We start from the raw sequence: 16328 nt of genomic DNA on the forward strand, positions 1-16328 counted from the left end.
GATGTAATTTTGAAAAGCATTTAAGTAGAATTTCTAGTTTCTCTCATAAAATTGATAGGACAGATTTGTGCTCTCTGAAATAGTAGTCACTAGCTAGCCACACATGGCTAATGAGCTTTTAAAATATGACTGTTCTGAAATGTGATATGCTATGAATATAAAGTATACACTGAGTTTTGGAAAAAAAGTATAAAATATCTCATGGATAATATTGATTACATGTTGAAATAGCAATACTTTGGTGGGGGGAATGGGCGGGCCAGGGGCGAAGCGCTGTGCCTCGCGGGGCGGCGGGAAAGGGGCAGAGAGGACAGCTCTGACTCAGGCGGACAGAGGGACGGTGGCAGAAGCTGCGGGCTAGTTGGGAGGCTCACCCTCTGGGAGGAAGGGAAGTGGAGACCGTCGCTGCCAACCAGCGAGGAGATGCCTGGAGGCTGAGGGTCAGGCCACCGCTACCCCTCCAGCAGCGGATACCACAGAGATTGCGCAGCCAGTGGGTGCACCAGCCACCAACGGCGACCCTTCACGCAGGTGGCAGTGTAGAAGCCAAGACAGGAGCTTCCAGAAGTACTTTCAGAAAAATAAGAGTGAACCTCAGTACACAAACACAGGGATCTGAAAAACCACAGCTGAAGAGGGATTTGTTTAGCCCCTGCCAGTGAGGTGTAAGACAAAGTCAGATCCTGTTCTTGAGAATAATATCAAATTGGACATTTACCAGTAGAAGGTAAATTGGGACCTCTGACTTGAAAAGTATAAAGTGAAGACTGAAAGATTGTTTGCTGGAAAGATGCCATGGGTGTGGAGTGGCTTGACAACAGCTCTCAGACACTTAGGAACACATAAATTTTCGCTGTGTGGGACTTAGATTCATTATCTGACTCTGTAAACTGGGAAGTAACTAATCATTGCTCAATTTGGCTAAGAAGAATGGGGTCTAATCTTATAAGAAAGGAAAGGAGCAAAGATGAGATTTTATGCCTTTCTGGAATTATAGCATTCTCAATATAGAGACATCAGGTGCTTTAAAGATGTGCCCAGGAAGAGCACTGCTTTGAAAATACTGTGTTTTATTTTTGAGGTATAACATGGGACTTCCCAGGTGGCATTAGTCGTAAAGAATCCGCCTGCCAATGCAGGAGACACAAGGGATGCAGGTTTGATCCGGGGTCAGGAAGATTCCCTGGAGTAGGGAAGATTTCCTGGAGTAGGAAATGGCAGCCTACTCCAGTATTCTTGCCTGGAAGATTCTATGGGCAGAGGAGCCTGGCAGGCTACAGTCCATGGGGCCCCAAAGAGTCACACAACTGAGCGACTGAGTACACACATACAATAAAGTATGTACAGTGCATTAATCTGAAGTGTATTGCTCTATGAACTTTTATATGTGTCTATGCTCATGGGACTGCCACCCAGGTCAAGAATACAACTTTTCCAGTACCCCAAAAGATTTCCTCCTCTTTCCCCTCCTGGTCAGTTTTTATCCTATTTCTAATCTGAAGATAACTACATTATGATTTTGTTTCCACACTGTAGTATCTTTTAAACTCCATCCATTCCTTTTGTTGGTTGTTAAGCTCCATGTAAATAGAGTCATATAGAAGGGACTTGTGTGTGTATGTCTTCTATCACATAACATAATGTCTTTGTGGGGGCTACCCTGTTAGCTCAGCGGTAAAAAAGTCCGCCTGCAATGCAGGAGATTCAGGAGATGCAGATTTGACCCGTGGGTTGGGAAGATCCCTTGGAGGAGGGCATGGCAACCCACTCCAGTATTCTTTCCTGGAGAATCCCATGGACAGAGGAGCCTGGCGGGCTACAGTCCAGAGGGTCACAAAGAATCGGACATGGCTGAGCGACTGAGCGCACACGCACAGTGTCTTTGTGGTTTATCCGTGTTGCTGTGTTAGTTCATTCTAATCAGTTGTATGGATATACCACAATTTGTTTATCCATTCTCCTGCTGGACCTTTGGATTATTTCTACTGTGTGACTAATATGAATAAAGCAGATGTGAATATTCTTAAAAAAAAAAAGGTAATACTTTGGATATATTGAGTTAAATATATTATTAAAATTATTATTAAATTATTAAAATTAAGTTCACCTAGTTCTTTTTACTTTCAATGTGGCTATTAGAAAATTTTTTATTATATATATAGCTTGCATTATATTTCTGTTAAACTGCACTGGTATAGATTATCATATACAAACTGTGAGATCTTAAAATATGAAAAGAAACTAAAGTTGCAGCCATAAGGAAATAGTTAAATCATCTTTGGTATATTTACTAGGTCCAATATTGTGCAGCTTTTAAAAGTATAGACACATGAATGTGGCCAAACATATCTTTCATTGTCTTCAAATTTAAAACAGTACCTTGGTGTATTTGTCACATTGGAATATATTAAGCTAAAAAACTTATTTTTTAATTTAGAAAAAATTACTGGGTAACACTGATTCATAGGCTTCAATTCAGTTCAGTCGCTCAGTCGTGTCCGACTCTTTTCGACCCCATGAATCGCAACACGCCAGGCCTCCCTGTCCATCACCAACTCCCAGAGTTCACTCAAACTCATATGTCCATTGAGTCGGTGATGCCATCCAGCCATCTCATCCTCTGTCATCCCCTTCTCCTCCTGCCCCCAATCTCTCCCAGCATCAGGGTCTTTTCCAGTGAGTCAACTTTTCACATGAGGTGGCCAAAGTATTGGAGTTTCAGCTTTAGCATCACTCCTTCCAGTGAACACCCAGGACTGATCTGCTTTAGAATGGACTGGTTGGAGCTCCTTGCAGTCCAAGGGACTCTCAAGAGTCTTCTCCAACACCACAGTTCAAAAGCATCAATTCTTCGGCCCTCAGCTTTCTTCACAGTCCAACTCTCACATCCATACGTGACTACTGGAGAAACCATAGCCTTGACTAGATGGACCTTTGTTGGCAAAGGAATGTCTCTGCTTTTGAATATGCTAATCTAGGTTGGTAATAACTTTCCTTCCAAGGAGTAAATGTCTTTTAATTTCATGGCTGCAGTCACCGTCTGCAGTGATTTTGGAGCCCCCCAAAATTAAGTCAGCCACTGTTTCCCCATCTATTTGCCATGAAGTGATGGGACCGGATGCCATGATCTTAGTTTTCTGGATGTTGAGCTTTAAGCCAACTTTTTCACTCTCCTCTTTCACTTTTAACAAGAGGCTTTTTAGTTCCTCTTCACTTTCTGCCTAGTAAATAAGGTGATGGTGGTGTATTTGTTCTTTCAAAATGGTATGAAGGAGAAAGGACAAGCCAACTATATATCTCTTCTTTCCCATTGCTCAGTGGTGATGAGAAAGTGAAATGCCAAAGAATAGGATGGTTGGTAAAATATATTGTTTGTAAAGGAGTGAAAGCCGAAAGAGGAGCATTTACATCTTTTAACACTTTGAAAAATGCAAAGAAAATGATAAAAACTGAATATAAAATTCTTTTAAAAGAATTAAAGCTTTGAAAATGACTTGCCATGTTCAACTGCTTGACATTACTGAATTTTTTTTTTTTCATTCACAGATTCATGATGTTGCTATCTAAAGTTGAAAAATCATCAGAAGAATTCATGGAAATAATGCAAAATTTAAGTAGTATACAGGTTTGCTTTTTTTGGCATATAATTTTTAATATTTCTGTTACCCCATTAGAAAAAGAATAGGAGAATCCAATCCTGGAAAGAGTTTACAGAAGATATATTCATTTCTTACGTGAACATTAATTAACCATAATATTTTAGTAATACCTGACTTCACATTGAAAAGTAAATTTATCATTATGTTTTGTCTTTGTAGTTAATAGGTTGGTTTTATTCAGAGATTTTAGGGCTTTAGTTAACCTACCAGAAAAAGTTAAATTTCATTATCACAGAGTTTAAGTTTTTCAGAGAAAGGAAGCAGTGTACTGTATTTTCACTAGAGTTGTCAGTGGTATTATATTTATAGAGAACTTAACTCATTTAAAATGCCTTTCTTTTAGGCTTTGAAGGGCAGTAAAGAGCTTGAAAATCTCATTGGTATCCCCCATACATCATGTGTCTTTAAAAGAGAAATGCAGAAAACAAAAGAACTAAGTAAGAGAAATTTTTGAGTTTTTTTTTGTCCCCCCACTCCTAATTTATGAGTTTTTAATGAGTTTCTCTCTATTGCTTATTTGTAAACTTAGAACTGAAAACCACATATCTTTTGCTAGGATGTATTGTTTCAGGGATTCTTCTTGAATGTGAGGGAAAGAGTGTTCCTTGGTAACTTGTATTAGGCTTATTTTATGTAGTTCTCATTCTTTACATAATGTATAAGGTATTGCATTTTGTACTATTGCCTGGAAAATCCCATGGACAAAGGAGTCTGGTAGGCTACAGTCCATGGGGTCACAAAGAATCGGACACAATTGAGCGGCTTCACTTTCACTTATAAAAATATGTATTGGTTTTTTTTGAAGTTGTTTCTTCCAAATTGAGAAATGATTAATACCCATATTAATTTTTTTTCCTTTAGTGACTAACGTAATAAAACAAAAACTATTTAAAAAGAAGAATTCAGGACTTCCCAACAAAGGTAAAGAGTTCTTAGTTTATTGTATAAAGAGATCCTTTCATCTCATTTTACCATTTCAACCAATTGTCATGAGCCCTTTTCTAGTTATTCTTTTAAAAGACCACCAATCTCATTTGAAAAACATTATACTGCATTTAGCAGAAGACCATGTCTAGTAAAATCAGTTTTCCTGATGATTATACATTTGAAATACAGTTTTTAGGTTAAGAGTTATAGTTATTTCTTCTATTAAAAGTTCTTTTTGAAAATACAGACAGATGGGGCAGTAATGCATTATATATGGCAGATTTTAATGGTGATATAGAAAGATACACAAAACATAAAAAGTTACTTTGTAGGCAGTGTTCTGAGATTTTTAATAACATTTGCCCTACTGTGAACTCTTATACCTCTGAGCACTTCACACTATGGGAAACTAAATTAGGAGACTTTAAGTTCCCGTAACACATGCACATTCACACCTTAGTAAGCAAAATAATCACAGACTATAAAATATTAAAGCCACTAGACCAACTTGAGAGATCATTTTAACATTACTGACATGAATGCCATTTGGCAATCTCTGCAAACGGAGGGTGGTAGACCTTGAAGTGGGTAGCCATGTCGTAGTCTAACATTTTTGAGTACCAGTGACTTCCCTTTGTTGAGGACTAATAATTACTATGTTCTCAACACTAGGATCAGCAGATGTATACAACAACCCTGTAGGATAGCTGTTATTGTCATTATAGATAAGGAACAAAGACACAATAAAATGTTGAGTAGTTTGCCAAAAGATACTGCTGCCTAAGTGTCAGAGCAGGGATTCCAACTGAAAACCAGTCTCACGTCAAAAAGTGTGGTCTTTGTATTTTTCTGTGTTGTGTCTTCCTAAAACAAATGAAAGCATCCAGTCATCCCAGCTCTCAGGTTCAAACATAAGACATAACTCAACCAATTTAGTCTGTGTTTAGGATCTTTAACAAAGTTAGCGATGAGTTTGTAGGAGGAAGAGCTGGGATTCCCTGCTGGTCAGTTCCAGAGGCCAACTGGGTCATGGCAGGGTAGCAGTTATGGAAAAACTCCTCCAAAACTCATGTGGGAAGATATCTGAACAGGCTTCCTGGGCCCTTCGGTTGGACAGCTACCTCCCATTAGGATCTGTAGAATTTAGGTGCATATAAGCAGCTCTTTCCTAGAAAAGGATTGTCATTTCTCTCCAGTGCAGTGTATCTTGATTATAATGTGTAACTAGCTTTCAATGATTTTAATCTCTACTGACTTGACAAGTTTTAGAGGATCATAATGGGAAATTGGAATATTTATTATTTCTCAACTAGAGAAAATCTTTCTTTTATGTATTCAATAGCAATGGTGTAATTTTTTTTTAATCTGTTAATTTCCTAGAGCTAATTAGAATTGGGCTTTACATTAGGCTTTTGCCAACAGTTTTGAAGAATGAGGAAGGGAAAATTATAGAACAAATAGATGAACTGTCACTGCTAATAATTAATGGGAAAAAATTTCTCCAAAGTATTAATTTTCTTCTGTAAATGTGTATTAAGACATTAAAGTTATTTTCACGTGTTAAAACAGTCACCTCCTTTCAGTTATCCAATACATCGGGATTCTTTGTATGTTTCTGCATGAATCAGCCTTAAATCTATTTTCTAGTAGTTTAGGCATTAAAACTGACTTGCCCATTACCAGGTTTCCCCTGAGAGCTGAGTGTTTCTTCATGCATAGAGGAGATTGTATCACTAAATCATGTTTTAAAGGTTCTGATAAGCATTGGTTATTTGTTGTGGTTTAAATGTAAACTGAGCTAACTAAGCTAATATACATTAAAAATATAATATTTATATAATATAAACTATATGGTAATATATATTATATATATGAGAATATAGAAGTCATTTTCCATTTTGTTTCTTGGCAAGAGCTACATTGACTCTTTATACTCACTTAGGTATTCAAATCTTCATTAGTTTTTAATCTTATTTTTTATATTAATATTGCCTGGAAAATAGATTGAAGCTTTTTGTTTCTAATTTGAATTTGAGGTAAGATTCAAAAGCATTTTACAGAATGCTTTTCCCTGTTTTCTTCCTCCAGTTCCTAATGTATATATATTTTTAATTTGGGTGGGGTTTTTTTTTGGTTAAAGATGATGCACGCCAAAACATGCACATTATATGTAAATTTCTTTGCCAAATTAACTTTCACCCCCTTCTATTCATACATTCATTTTAACAGGACTTTGTTAGTTTTTTTGACAGTCCAAACTAATATGCTTTACATATTCCTTATTTGGGGATGTAGCCATCAGCTTTTTACAGAAATTTCTCCTTTACTTTTCTTTTACTGTGTTGTTACCTAGAATTATTTAAATTTTAAAATGTTGTGAGAATCTCCATAATATTAGAAATTATATAGTTAGAAATTACATAATATAAAAATCAGCTAATATGTTTTTAATATGTTTTAGATTTGTTATATTAGTAATTAATGAAAATGAGAGTAAACACATTATTTATTTCACTATCAGAAGAATGTCCTTCAGATTTTTTTCCTTCAGATTCTTGTCAAATTTTCCTAGAATAGTTAAAATAGACAATACCAGGAGAATTCCAGCATTTATTTTGTCATTGTGCCTTTGAATTAATCCTTTAGTTCTATTTATTTTTTTCATTTTACTGCTGATTTGTTTAGCAGCAGTTGTAGTTTTTATTATACTCAGAGAAGTATAATTGTAAAGATAAGACTCTAGTGTTTTAAATAGACATCTGAGACACATTCTAAGGCTTTGTATAACCTATTCCATGGAAATTTAAAACATCCACATTAACATTAAAAGGTGCAATGAGATTTTCATAATTTTCAAAACTGGACCTTGCAAATTAGGGAATGACTTGATAAAGCGTGTGAATAAAGAAGACCTCCTTACGGAATATAGATTTCTTAAACAAAAGAAGGCTTCTTTCCTTTTTTCAGTTACTTAAGAAGTAAGCCTGTCTTCACTTTCCGTAATAATATTGGCTTTATGACTATTACAAAAATAATAAAATGAAAGGTTTTTTCTGTTATATTTGGATGTGAATTTTCAAAATTATTTTTAATTTGTTATGCTGAAGATTTAAAACATATGACCATTCAATGGGTTGATACAGAAGGACTGTCACATTATCATCACATGAGAAGGCATGAAATTTATTTACTTTACATAGTCAACCTCTGCATAAAACAACTTGTTACAGATATTCCTGAGACAATAGGTGGCATTATATGATACTGAGTATTTTCATTTTTTCTGGAGATATTAAAAAATACCATCATTGTTTGTCCATGACTAGTACTTCCAGTAAACAAAATGTTTTTTAAAAGAATGTAAGCAAATTGTAGAGCATTTGCCAAGATATGAAATCTAGACACTTAGCTTCAGTCCAAAACATATTTTATCTGTTTTGAGAATAATTGTGTAGGTTGAAATATGCATATTTTAAAAGAAATGTAACCATCTGAACTTTATATTGTTTAAAAAGGTTGATTGTTTCAGCTGTCTGTAATACTAAATATTTTAAAATTTCTAGCTCTGGCCTTAAAAAGAAAAAAATGCCAACTATAAATTTTCTGATTTTCTTTAACTAAATTACTGTCTTCTTACATTGTAAAATTCCTTTTGGTTATAGGATTTTTGAGGGTTTCAAATTCTTGATCCAGAGGACAAATTTTAAACTCCTTCTTGTTTAAGACTATACAAATAGTTTGATATTGCCTTTTCATTCTAACCACCCACTGAAGTATTTTTTAACTTAAAAATATGTTGTTCTTTCCCCCACTCAGTCTTGAAAAAGTATTCATCATATCAGCTAAATACTTTTACTCCTAGAAAACTGCTTCCGTTTTATTTTTTTCTGTTATAGCTTAACATGAAGCAGTGTCTTTTTTCAGACAAATACTCCAGTATTAAAAACACAGGTTTGAAGTTTAGACATGAATTTTAGAGGAAACAACAAAAATTCCACTGTGCTTTTAAAATTAGTTTATTTAGAGCTAGAAAGTAGAGATGTTAATTTTGGTAACACAAATACACATTAATGTACAACTGTAGTCCTAAACTCTTTATACAAATTCAGTTATCACTTCTCCTGTATGTGGGTCATACCTTTTCCTCTTGTTACTGTTAATGCTTGTGCTTTACACCGTTCCTCACTGTTTGGGGGCTATATTTCAACTGCTTACTTGAGATATGTCTAGGATTTAGGGAAACACAAACTGGTTTATTATTTTCCAAAGCTTTTTAAATAATTTTCCTATGATTTAATCTTTTTATATATTACTAAAAGTGTGGTGCTTTTATCTTTTAAATAATCAGTTAAACTTTTACACCATAGATTTTAACTCACTTAATAGCAATTATGTGTTTAAGAGGTGTAAATAACTTGCTATCAGACGTTACAAATATCCAGGTGCTCTGTATGTGCTGATGACAACAAAATTGAAACGGAAGACTGTAATAATTCTGACTGGTTTTCTCTGCAGAAGATATTGATTATTTGTGTGTGGTGAGAGATTTGGAAAATTCAATTAAAGGAGTTGTGCAAAGGTTTCATAAATTTTCCTTCTACAGCGTGTACACAGACATTGTTGCGTATTAAATCAATGCAGCACTTCACAATATATTTTCTTTGAAACATAAAAATAAATAACATTTAAACAGTTCTGCTTACTGCAGAAACAAATTTTATTTTCTGTGAAGCATTTAGTCATGTGCTATCACTGACTCATACACATTTGCCAGCTGTAACAAATTTTATAGACATTTTCTCCAGAGACATATCTCACATACTATGAATTTTTAAATGAGCAAATGGTGAAGAAGGGATGTCAGCAATATAAAAATTGATCAGTTAAAAGATAAAAGCATAAGTAAAGAGATTTGTATGGTAGTCTTAATAGGTTTTATTAAATAAAAATACTATAAAAAGACAGTAATGAACAGACCGAAGACTAACTGTTCTTGAGGTGGAGAAAAATTATTCTGGCACATTCAGTAGAGATTGGCTTTATGTCACCTGGCAGATGAACATTTTTTTCCACTTGAACTCTTAGAGTAGTTAGAAACGCTCCTCAGAGCGTTAGAGAAATTCTCTAAGTGGTTTATGTATTTTAAACACCTCTACATAATCATAAAGCAGATATTTATAGTGTTATATAATTAATTATATAGTTAAAAGCAGGACTTTGGCAATCAGTAAATAGTGGATGATTTTTTTTTCCTCTACCTCAGACTTCACATAGGAAGAAAGGGTCTTTTTCCTTCACACTCTATACCATATGGTTTAGTCCTCTGGAATCTCTCTTTCAGGACTCCAGGCTTCTCTGTGACCTCCCTTTCTACCTGGACTACACTGTTTTCCTTCTCTTTCTAGCAAACTCTTGATCATTCCGTAAGGTCAGCCTTCAACATCACATTCTTTGAAACTCTCCCCGGATAACCTAGGTAAAAAATAAATTGCTTCATCTTCTAGTTTCCTACAGCATTTGTCTGAATGTTTATAAATGTACCATGTTGTAGTGTATTGTAATTGTCTGGTTACACGGCTGTCTCTGTGGACTTCTCTCCTTGGCAAACAGACAAAGTCTTATCTCTATACCGTAGTATTGAACCTGGATGGAAGGTCCACAATACATGTTCAGTGAATGAACAAAAATGAATGGCCACTCTAAGAATTTTTTTAAAGGAATTATCTAGATATTTTCAAATAGATATAAATGGCTATTTCCTTACATGCCTCATTCATTTAATATTTATTGAATGCCTACTAGGAGCCAGGCACTGTTCTAGCATTGTGGATACACTAATTAATGAGACAGACATAGTCCTGCTCTCAGGATTATAGAATCTAGTATAAAAGATGAGTAATTACAATAAAACATAACCACACATTATAATAATGAGTTTCTTGGTAGTTTTCATCCTGAATTTTTAAATGTACATTCTAAAACAGAATCAGGCAAATCTGTAGGATGTTAAAACAAGAATTTATAGCCCCAAAGCTTTTATTTATAATGTAAAATAAAACTTTGTTTAAGCTCTTTATTTTAATTTCATTTTGATTAAGCATTTATTCTGCATCATATACTATGACAACTTACTTTACACTGTTTTCTGGAAATAATCTTTTTTCTTTCATATAGAATTATATGATCTTGACCACTTGAATTCCTTAAAACCATTTTAAACTTAGGTAGTTTCACCTTTATAATTAAGGTTACCCTTGTTATGTTTCACTGTTTTTCTTTCAGTTCAAAACATTTTAATTGTATTATCAAATTTGGTATTGTCTGTAAAGAAAATAGGGACATGAGCTTTGATGCATTAATTAAAATTATATTTAATCTATTCTTATAAATAATAGGAAAATAATCTGACAAGATCTATGAGTTAGAGGCCAGTTGAAAGAGAATACTACTGAGCTTGCCAGGCTAGCTTTCAAAGAGGGCATATTTTTAGTGAGTATAAAGAAGGCCCTTAATTGAGTAAAAATAGCTAACTTAACAGTGACAGGTAGGTTATAGTTTCTGTAGGGCACATCAGACCGAACAAGATATAACAAGTCAGTGGATTTGGAAATGTGCTGAGTTGATTAAGTGAATAATTGCATATTAATTCATTAATTAGTGTGCTAATTAATTGCCCACTACACAGTAGTAATCGGTGAATGTCAGGTTTCATAATTGGTCAAAAGTTTTAGATTCTATTACATATACAATATATATACAAATACACAGTCATTCACTGTAAGGTTAAGTGTTTTATAAAATTTCTGACCCATGGAAATCCATCAAACTATTGGATGGTGATCATAAATACACATTTCATACATATATAGTCACAGTTATACCTTTGGCAGATGAATATACACATTTAATATAGGACAGTCTCATTAATGAATGATATTGGGGAATGTTAAGAATACTGAGAATAGCTTTGTGTTCATGGATTCTAGTAAAGATCATCATATGTTAGGGGTGTTTTTCTGAGTCTTTAATTTGAGTAGTACTTTCAAAAGACTTAAAAGAATTAAGGTTAACCTACAGAGAAATAACAGTTGAATGCATTTGACTACCTTGTAGACATTTCCCTGGATTTTTAAAATTCTTATTTATTTATGTATGCTGCACCGGGTCTTCGTTGCTGCACCCAGGTTTTCTTTAGTTGCAGTGAGTGGGGCCTGCTCTCTAGTTGTGCCATGTGGGCTTCTCACTGTGGTGGCTTCTCCTGTTGGAACACGGGCTCTAGGTACACAGGCTCAGTAGTCGTGATGCATGGGCTTAGTTGCCCCACAGGATGTGGGATCTTTCTGGACCAGGGAATGAGCCCATGTCCCCTGCATTGGCTTGTGGGTTCTTAACCATTGGCCCACCGGGAAAGTCCTCCCTAGGTTCTTTTGATATTGTTTTCTCTCACCTTGGACTCTTTCTTCATGACCTCATCCATTCCTTCACTTTTGTTCTCACCTTTGTGTATATGGTTTCCAAATCTATTTGTCACCTTCCTCCTGAGCTATAAACAATCTCAGCTGCTATACATTATTCCCCAAATATACTGACTTCACCCTCCCCCCTCCAATATTGTCCCTCATTGTACCTTTTTAGGGATTACATTCATCCGGTGATAGAGCTGAAAACTACAATTCTGTCTCTCTTTTTGTCCCCACATCCAAACTGATACCAAGTTGTATCACTCCCAGAACATTACTTCTCCTTTCCATGTACACTACACTGGTTTATTCCTTCATTAGCTCTCATCCAGATTACTTGCATCCTCATTGTAACCTGCCTCTGTGCTCTTTGTTCTTGTTTCCCTACAGCCTGTCCTGCTACTGAACGAATTATGATTTCGAAAGTATCACTCCACCATATTTGTCGTAAAATCCAAATTTATACCATTGTTTAGAACTCTCCCTGATCTGACCACAGCTTACCTTTCTAATTTGTGTGTCTCAGTTACTCCAGATTTGCCATTCATTCCTGAACACATTCCTTAGAACATCCCTTTCTCATTTCCTTACTTTTGTTCTTGTCTCCTCTACTTGACATACCTTTTCCCCCATCATCAAAATTTTACTAATCTTTCAAAACCTGCTTATGAGTTTCCTTACACTAGGCTTCCACAGATCCTTCTCTTCCGTGTTCTTCTTTTATGGATTTGTCACAGCTGCCCAACTGGTATAACTAAGAGAGGATATTAAACTTCCTGACCTTGTCCTATGCCCTAGAAACCTCTGATAGTTGTGATACCCCTAACACCACTGTGTGACCAAATTCCCTGTCTACACATCAGCTTCTGCCCTATTACACCTCAGTAATTATTCCTCCTGACCAATTTTGTTCAGTGAGCATAAGCACCCCATATTAATTCACTCTGGAAGCCTTTAAAAAGTGAAGCCTTTATAAAAACAATGTTAGAATAAGGGAGGAGAAGGCAATGGCAACCCACTACAGTACTCTTGCCTGGAAAATCCCATCGACGGAGGAGCCTGGAAGGCTGCAGTCCATGGGGTTGCTGAGGGTCGGACACGACTGAGTGACTTCACTTTCACTTTTCACTTTCATGCATTGGAGAAGGAAATGGCAACCCACTCCAGTGTTCTTGCCTGGAGAATCCCAGGGACGGGGGAGTTTGGTGGGTTGCCATCTATGGGGTTGCACAGAGTTGGACACGACTGAAGCGACTTAGCAGCAGCAGAATAAGGGAGACAGCAACCCATAGGCCATAGACAGAATGAAGACCAGCAAAGTGTTAGTTTTTCAGTCATGTCTGATTCTTTGCAACCCAACGAACTGTAGCCCTCCAGGCCCCTCTGTCCATGGTATTCTCTAGACAAGAATACTGGAGTGGGTAGCCATTCCCTTCTCCTGGGGATCTTCCTGATCCAGGGATCAAACCCAGTCTCCTGCATTTGCAGGCAGATTCTTTACCATCTGAGCCACCAGGGAAGCCTCCGAGAAAGCATGATTTTGACTAATGTTAACTAGGAATACTGCAGGGGATGCTGAGTTAAATCTTCTAGAAACAATGTAAATCACTTGGTTAGCAAAAGTGTGAGGCTTTGTATAAACAAAGCCCTTTGCATACTGCCCATCTAGTATTCAAACTGAGGATGTAAGTTACCAGATAAAGCAAGCAGGTGATAACAAGTTCAGATTCGTCTTTCCAGGATTCTGGCCCATAGCAAGTATAAAAAAGGATTATGAATCCATTGAGGATCAAGGTATCAACTTGATTAGTGGAGGACTTAATAACCTCCAATATGGCAGGCCCTCTGGTAGAAGCTTGGAGTACTAATGTGGACTAAGGCAGAAGTGGAAACTTCTCTCTCCCATAGATGGAAGAAATGCTGCTGGACAGAAGTGCTCAGTCATGTCTGACTCTTTGAGACCCCATGGACTGTAGCCCACCAGGTTCCCTCTGTTCATGGGATTTTTCAAGCAAAAATACTGGAGTGGGTCACCATTTCCTCCTCCAGGGGATCTTCCAGACCCAGGGATCAAACCTGCCTCTCCTGCATTGCAGACAAATTCTTTACTGCTGAACCATCAGGGAAGCCCTCCCTCTCTTCCATATTGAATGCAAATCTTAAAACCTAGGTGCTCTCCTGACCTGAGGAGAAAGCTACATCTTTAAATAGATCCATGTCCATGTGCCTCTATAACAGTAAAGACTGCAGACCTGCCTTGCATGCTTGGTTGCAGAAAAGAGAGTGAATGGGCTGCTCTCCTTACAGCATGAAATTAAGAAGAGCAAAGGCGCACTGGATTTGAGAGTAGACAGACGGTGAAAGGGAAACTAAATAGCAGGGCGCAAGAGCGCTGCGTGAGAATACTGACTGAATATGGCTTGTAAAACGTGGTCTGGTATTCTGGACGTCAGTCAGTCAAATTTGTCACTTTTCCGTGGGCTACTGGAAGCAGAAGAGTTGACAGACGTTTCTTCCTCTTCAGAATGAGGAGTGTAAAAATTCTTCCCTACTCTTAAGTAACAAGTGAAGAGTAAGCAGTATGGAAATACATGAAATACAGATGGAGTGATTAGGTCATTATTTAAGGGTTCATGATTTTAAAATCAGTTCTAGTTATTCCACTCTGCACAATCTCTAACAGAGGGCCCTCCAGGCCCTCGTAATGGAAGCTTTGTATTTTAGTAGGAAGTTGGAATTTGAAAAATGGGTAATTTTGATGGCCTCTGTAAACTATTCTGGGCAGGGAGAACATTGAGAACAGAAAAGGCAGAGCAGAGCAACTGAACAGTAGGTTCCAGACACATCATTGACAGTTATGATCACCAGGCTAGTAAGTTCAGACTTTATTCTTTAGGCAGAAATGAACCCATGAAGATTATTAAAGAAGTAACAATCTAAAATATGCTTTAGAAAGAATAAAATATAATTGCTATGTGAAAAATGAATTGTCAAAATATTGCTCATGAACTGCATCACCGTATCTAAACTTCTTTTAATTTGTGTCCTGAGATCTTCATCTCTATAACTAGTATGGCCGTGTAGAGATGACCAACATACTGCTGCTCCCTGCTCCTGTGCTATGATATGTGTCACATTGATCAAAGTGTTGATTTTTTCTGGACCTGAATCTGGCCTCAGAATCTTTCTCGACACAGCTGTCTTGGCAACCATGATCAACTGATGACGCTTCTTTGCAGGGCCTGGCGTCGTAACAGAGAATGGGATTTGGGTTAGATGTCCAGCACCAGTACTACCTACTTAGCTGTGTGGCCTTAAACAAGGCACTTGGTTTCCCAAAACCTTAACTGTAAAGTGGGACTGGTGATATTTTCCTTGTGGATTATATACAAGAATTAGCTTGAAGAATTCCCTGAAGTCCAGTGGTTAAGACTCGGTGCTTTCACTGCCGGGGCCTAGGTTCAGTCCCTATCAGGGAACTAAGATCCTGCAAGCCATGCAGTGTGGCCAAAAATTTTAAAATTAAATAAAATTAGCTTAATAACTACCTTTCCCATTCACTGTTGTTTAGTCACCAAGTTGTGTCTCACTCTTTTGCGACCCCATGAACTTTGCACCAGACTCCTTTGTCCATGGGATTTTCCAGGCAAGAATATTGGAGTGGGTTGCCATTTCCTTCTCCAGATCTTCCCAGCCCAGGGATTGAACCTGCAACTTCTGCATTGCAGGTGGATTCTTTACTACTGAGCCACCAGGGAGGCCCACCTTTCCCATAGTAATTATTTAATAAATGGCAGTCTTCCTTTCTTCCACAATATTAGCTTTAGTTCTGGTAACTGTATCAATAACCTTTAAGAATATTAGGGGAGCACTGCAATGCTTAAAATATTCTGTAGGTATTCTGACCAGACTTAAATGAGTTGGCAAACTATCTTCTTGTAGGACAGGAAGAATATATGTGGACCATCATACTGCTACTGCTGCTAAGTCACTTCAGTCGTGTCTGACTCTGTGCGACCCCATAAACGGAAGCCCACCAGGCTCCCCTGTCCCTGGGATTCTCCAGGCAAGAACACTGGAGTGGGTTAGGGGCTCACCATATATTACTTATTCATAGCTGCCAGTATAAACAAGGAAGGGATATTTCAGGAAGTAAGGGGTCCACATGCCCTATAGGGATACATGCCATCTGTTGCCATTGGGTGTTTTTTTCAAAGGCTTCATCTCACAAGAATCCTAAAACCAGACAGACAAGAACTTCTATCACCACTAGGAGTCCCCA

The 16328-nt window shown here is 37.0% G+C and overlaps 1 protein-coding gene across 12 annotated transcripts in view; it reads left to right on the top strand.

Annotated features, from left to right (window-relative positions):
- Positions 1 to 16328, top strand: part of LOC120857049 (integrin subunit beta 3 binding protein) — a 100854-nt gene that overhangs the window by 75044 nt on the left and 9482 nt on the right. For 5 of the 12 annotated variants that reach the window (XR_005719555.1, XM_040232681.1, XM_040232682.1 and 2 more), the window contains 3 exons: positions 3547 to 3625; positions 4003 to 4096; positions 4521 to 4580. Coding sequence is in view for 9 of the 12 variants with exons in the window: in XM_040232681.1 (XP_040088615.1) it covers positions 3547 to 3625; positions 4003 to 4096; positions 4521 to 4580 (233 nt within the window). In the remaining 3 variants the exon portion in view is untranslated. The remainder of the gene's footprint in view (positions 1 to 3546; positions 3626 to 4002; positions 4097 to 4520; positions 4581 to 16328) is intronic. The other 7 variants (XM_040232684.1, XM_040232683.1, XM_040232689.1 and 4 more) reach the window with 3 other exon arrangements.

The sequence above is a fragment of the Oryx dammah genome, unplaced genomic scaffold (genome assembly GCF_014754425.2).
Source record: "Oryx dammah isolate SB20612 unplaced genomic scaffold, SCBI_Odam_1.1 HiC_scaffold_28, whole genome shotgun sequence".
NCBI classification, from domain to species: domain Eukaryota; kingdom Metazoa; phylum Chordata; class Mammalia; order Artiodactyla; family Bovidae; genus Oryx; species Oryx dammah.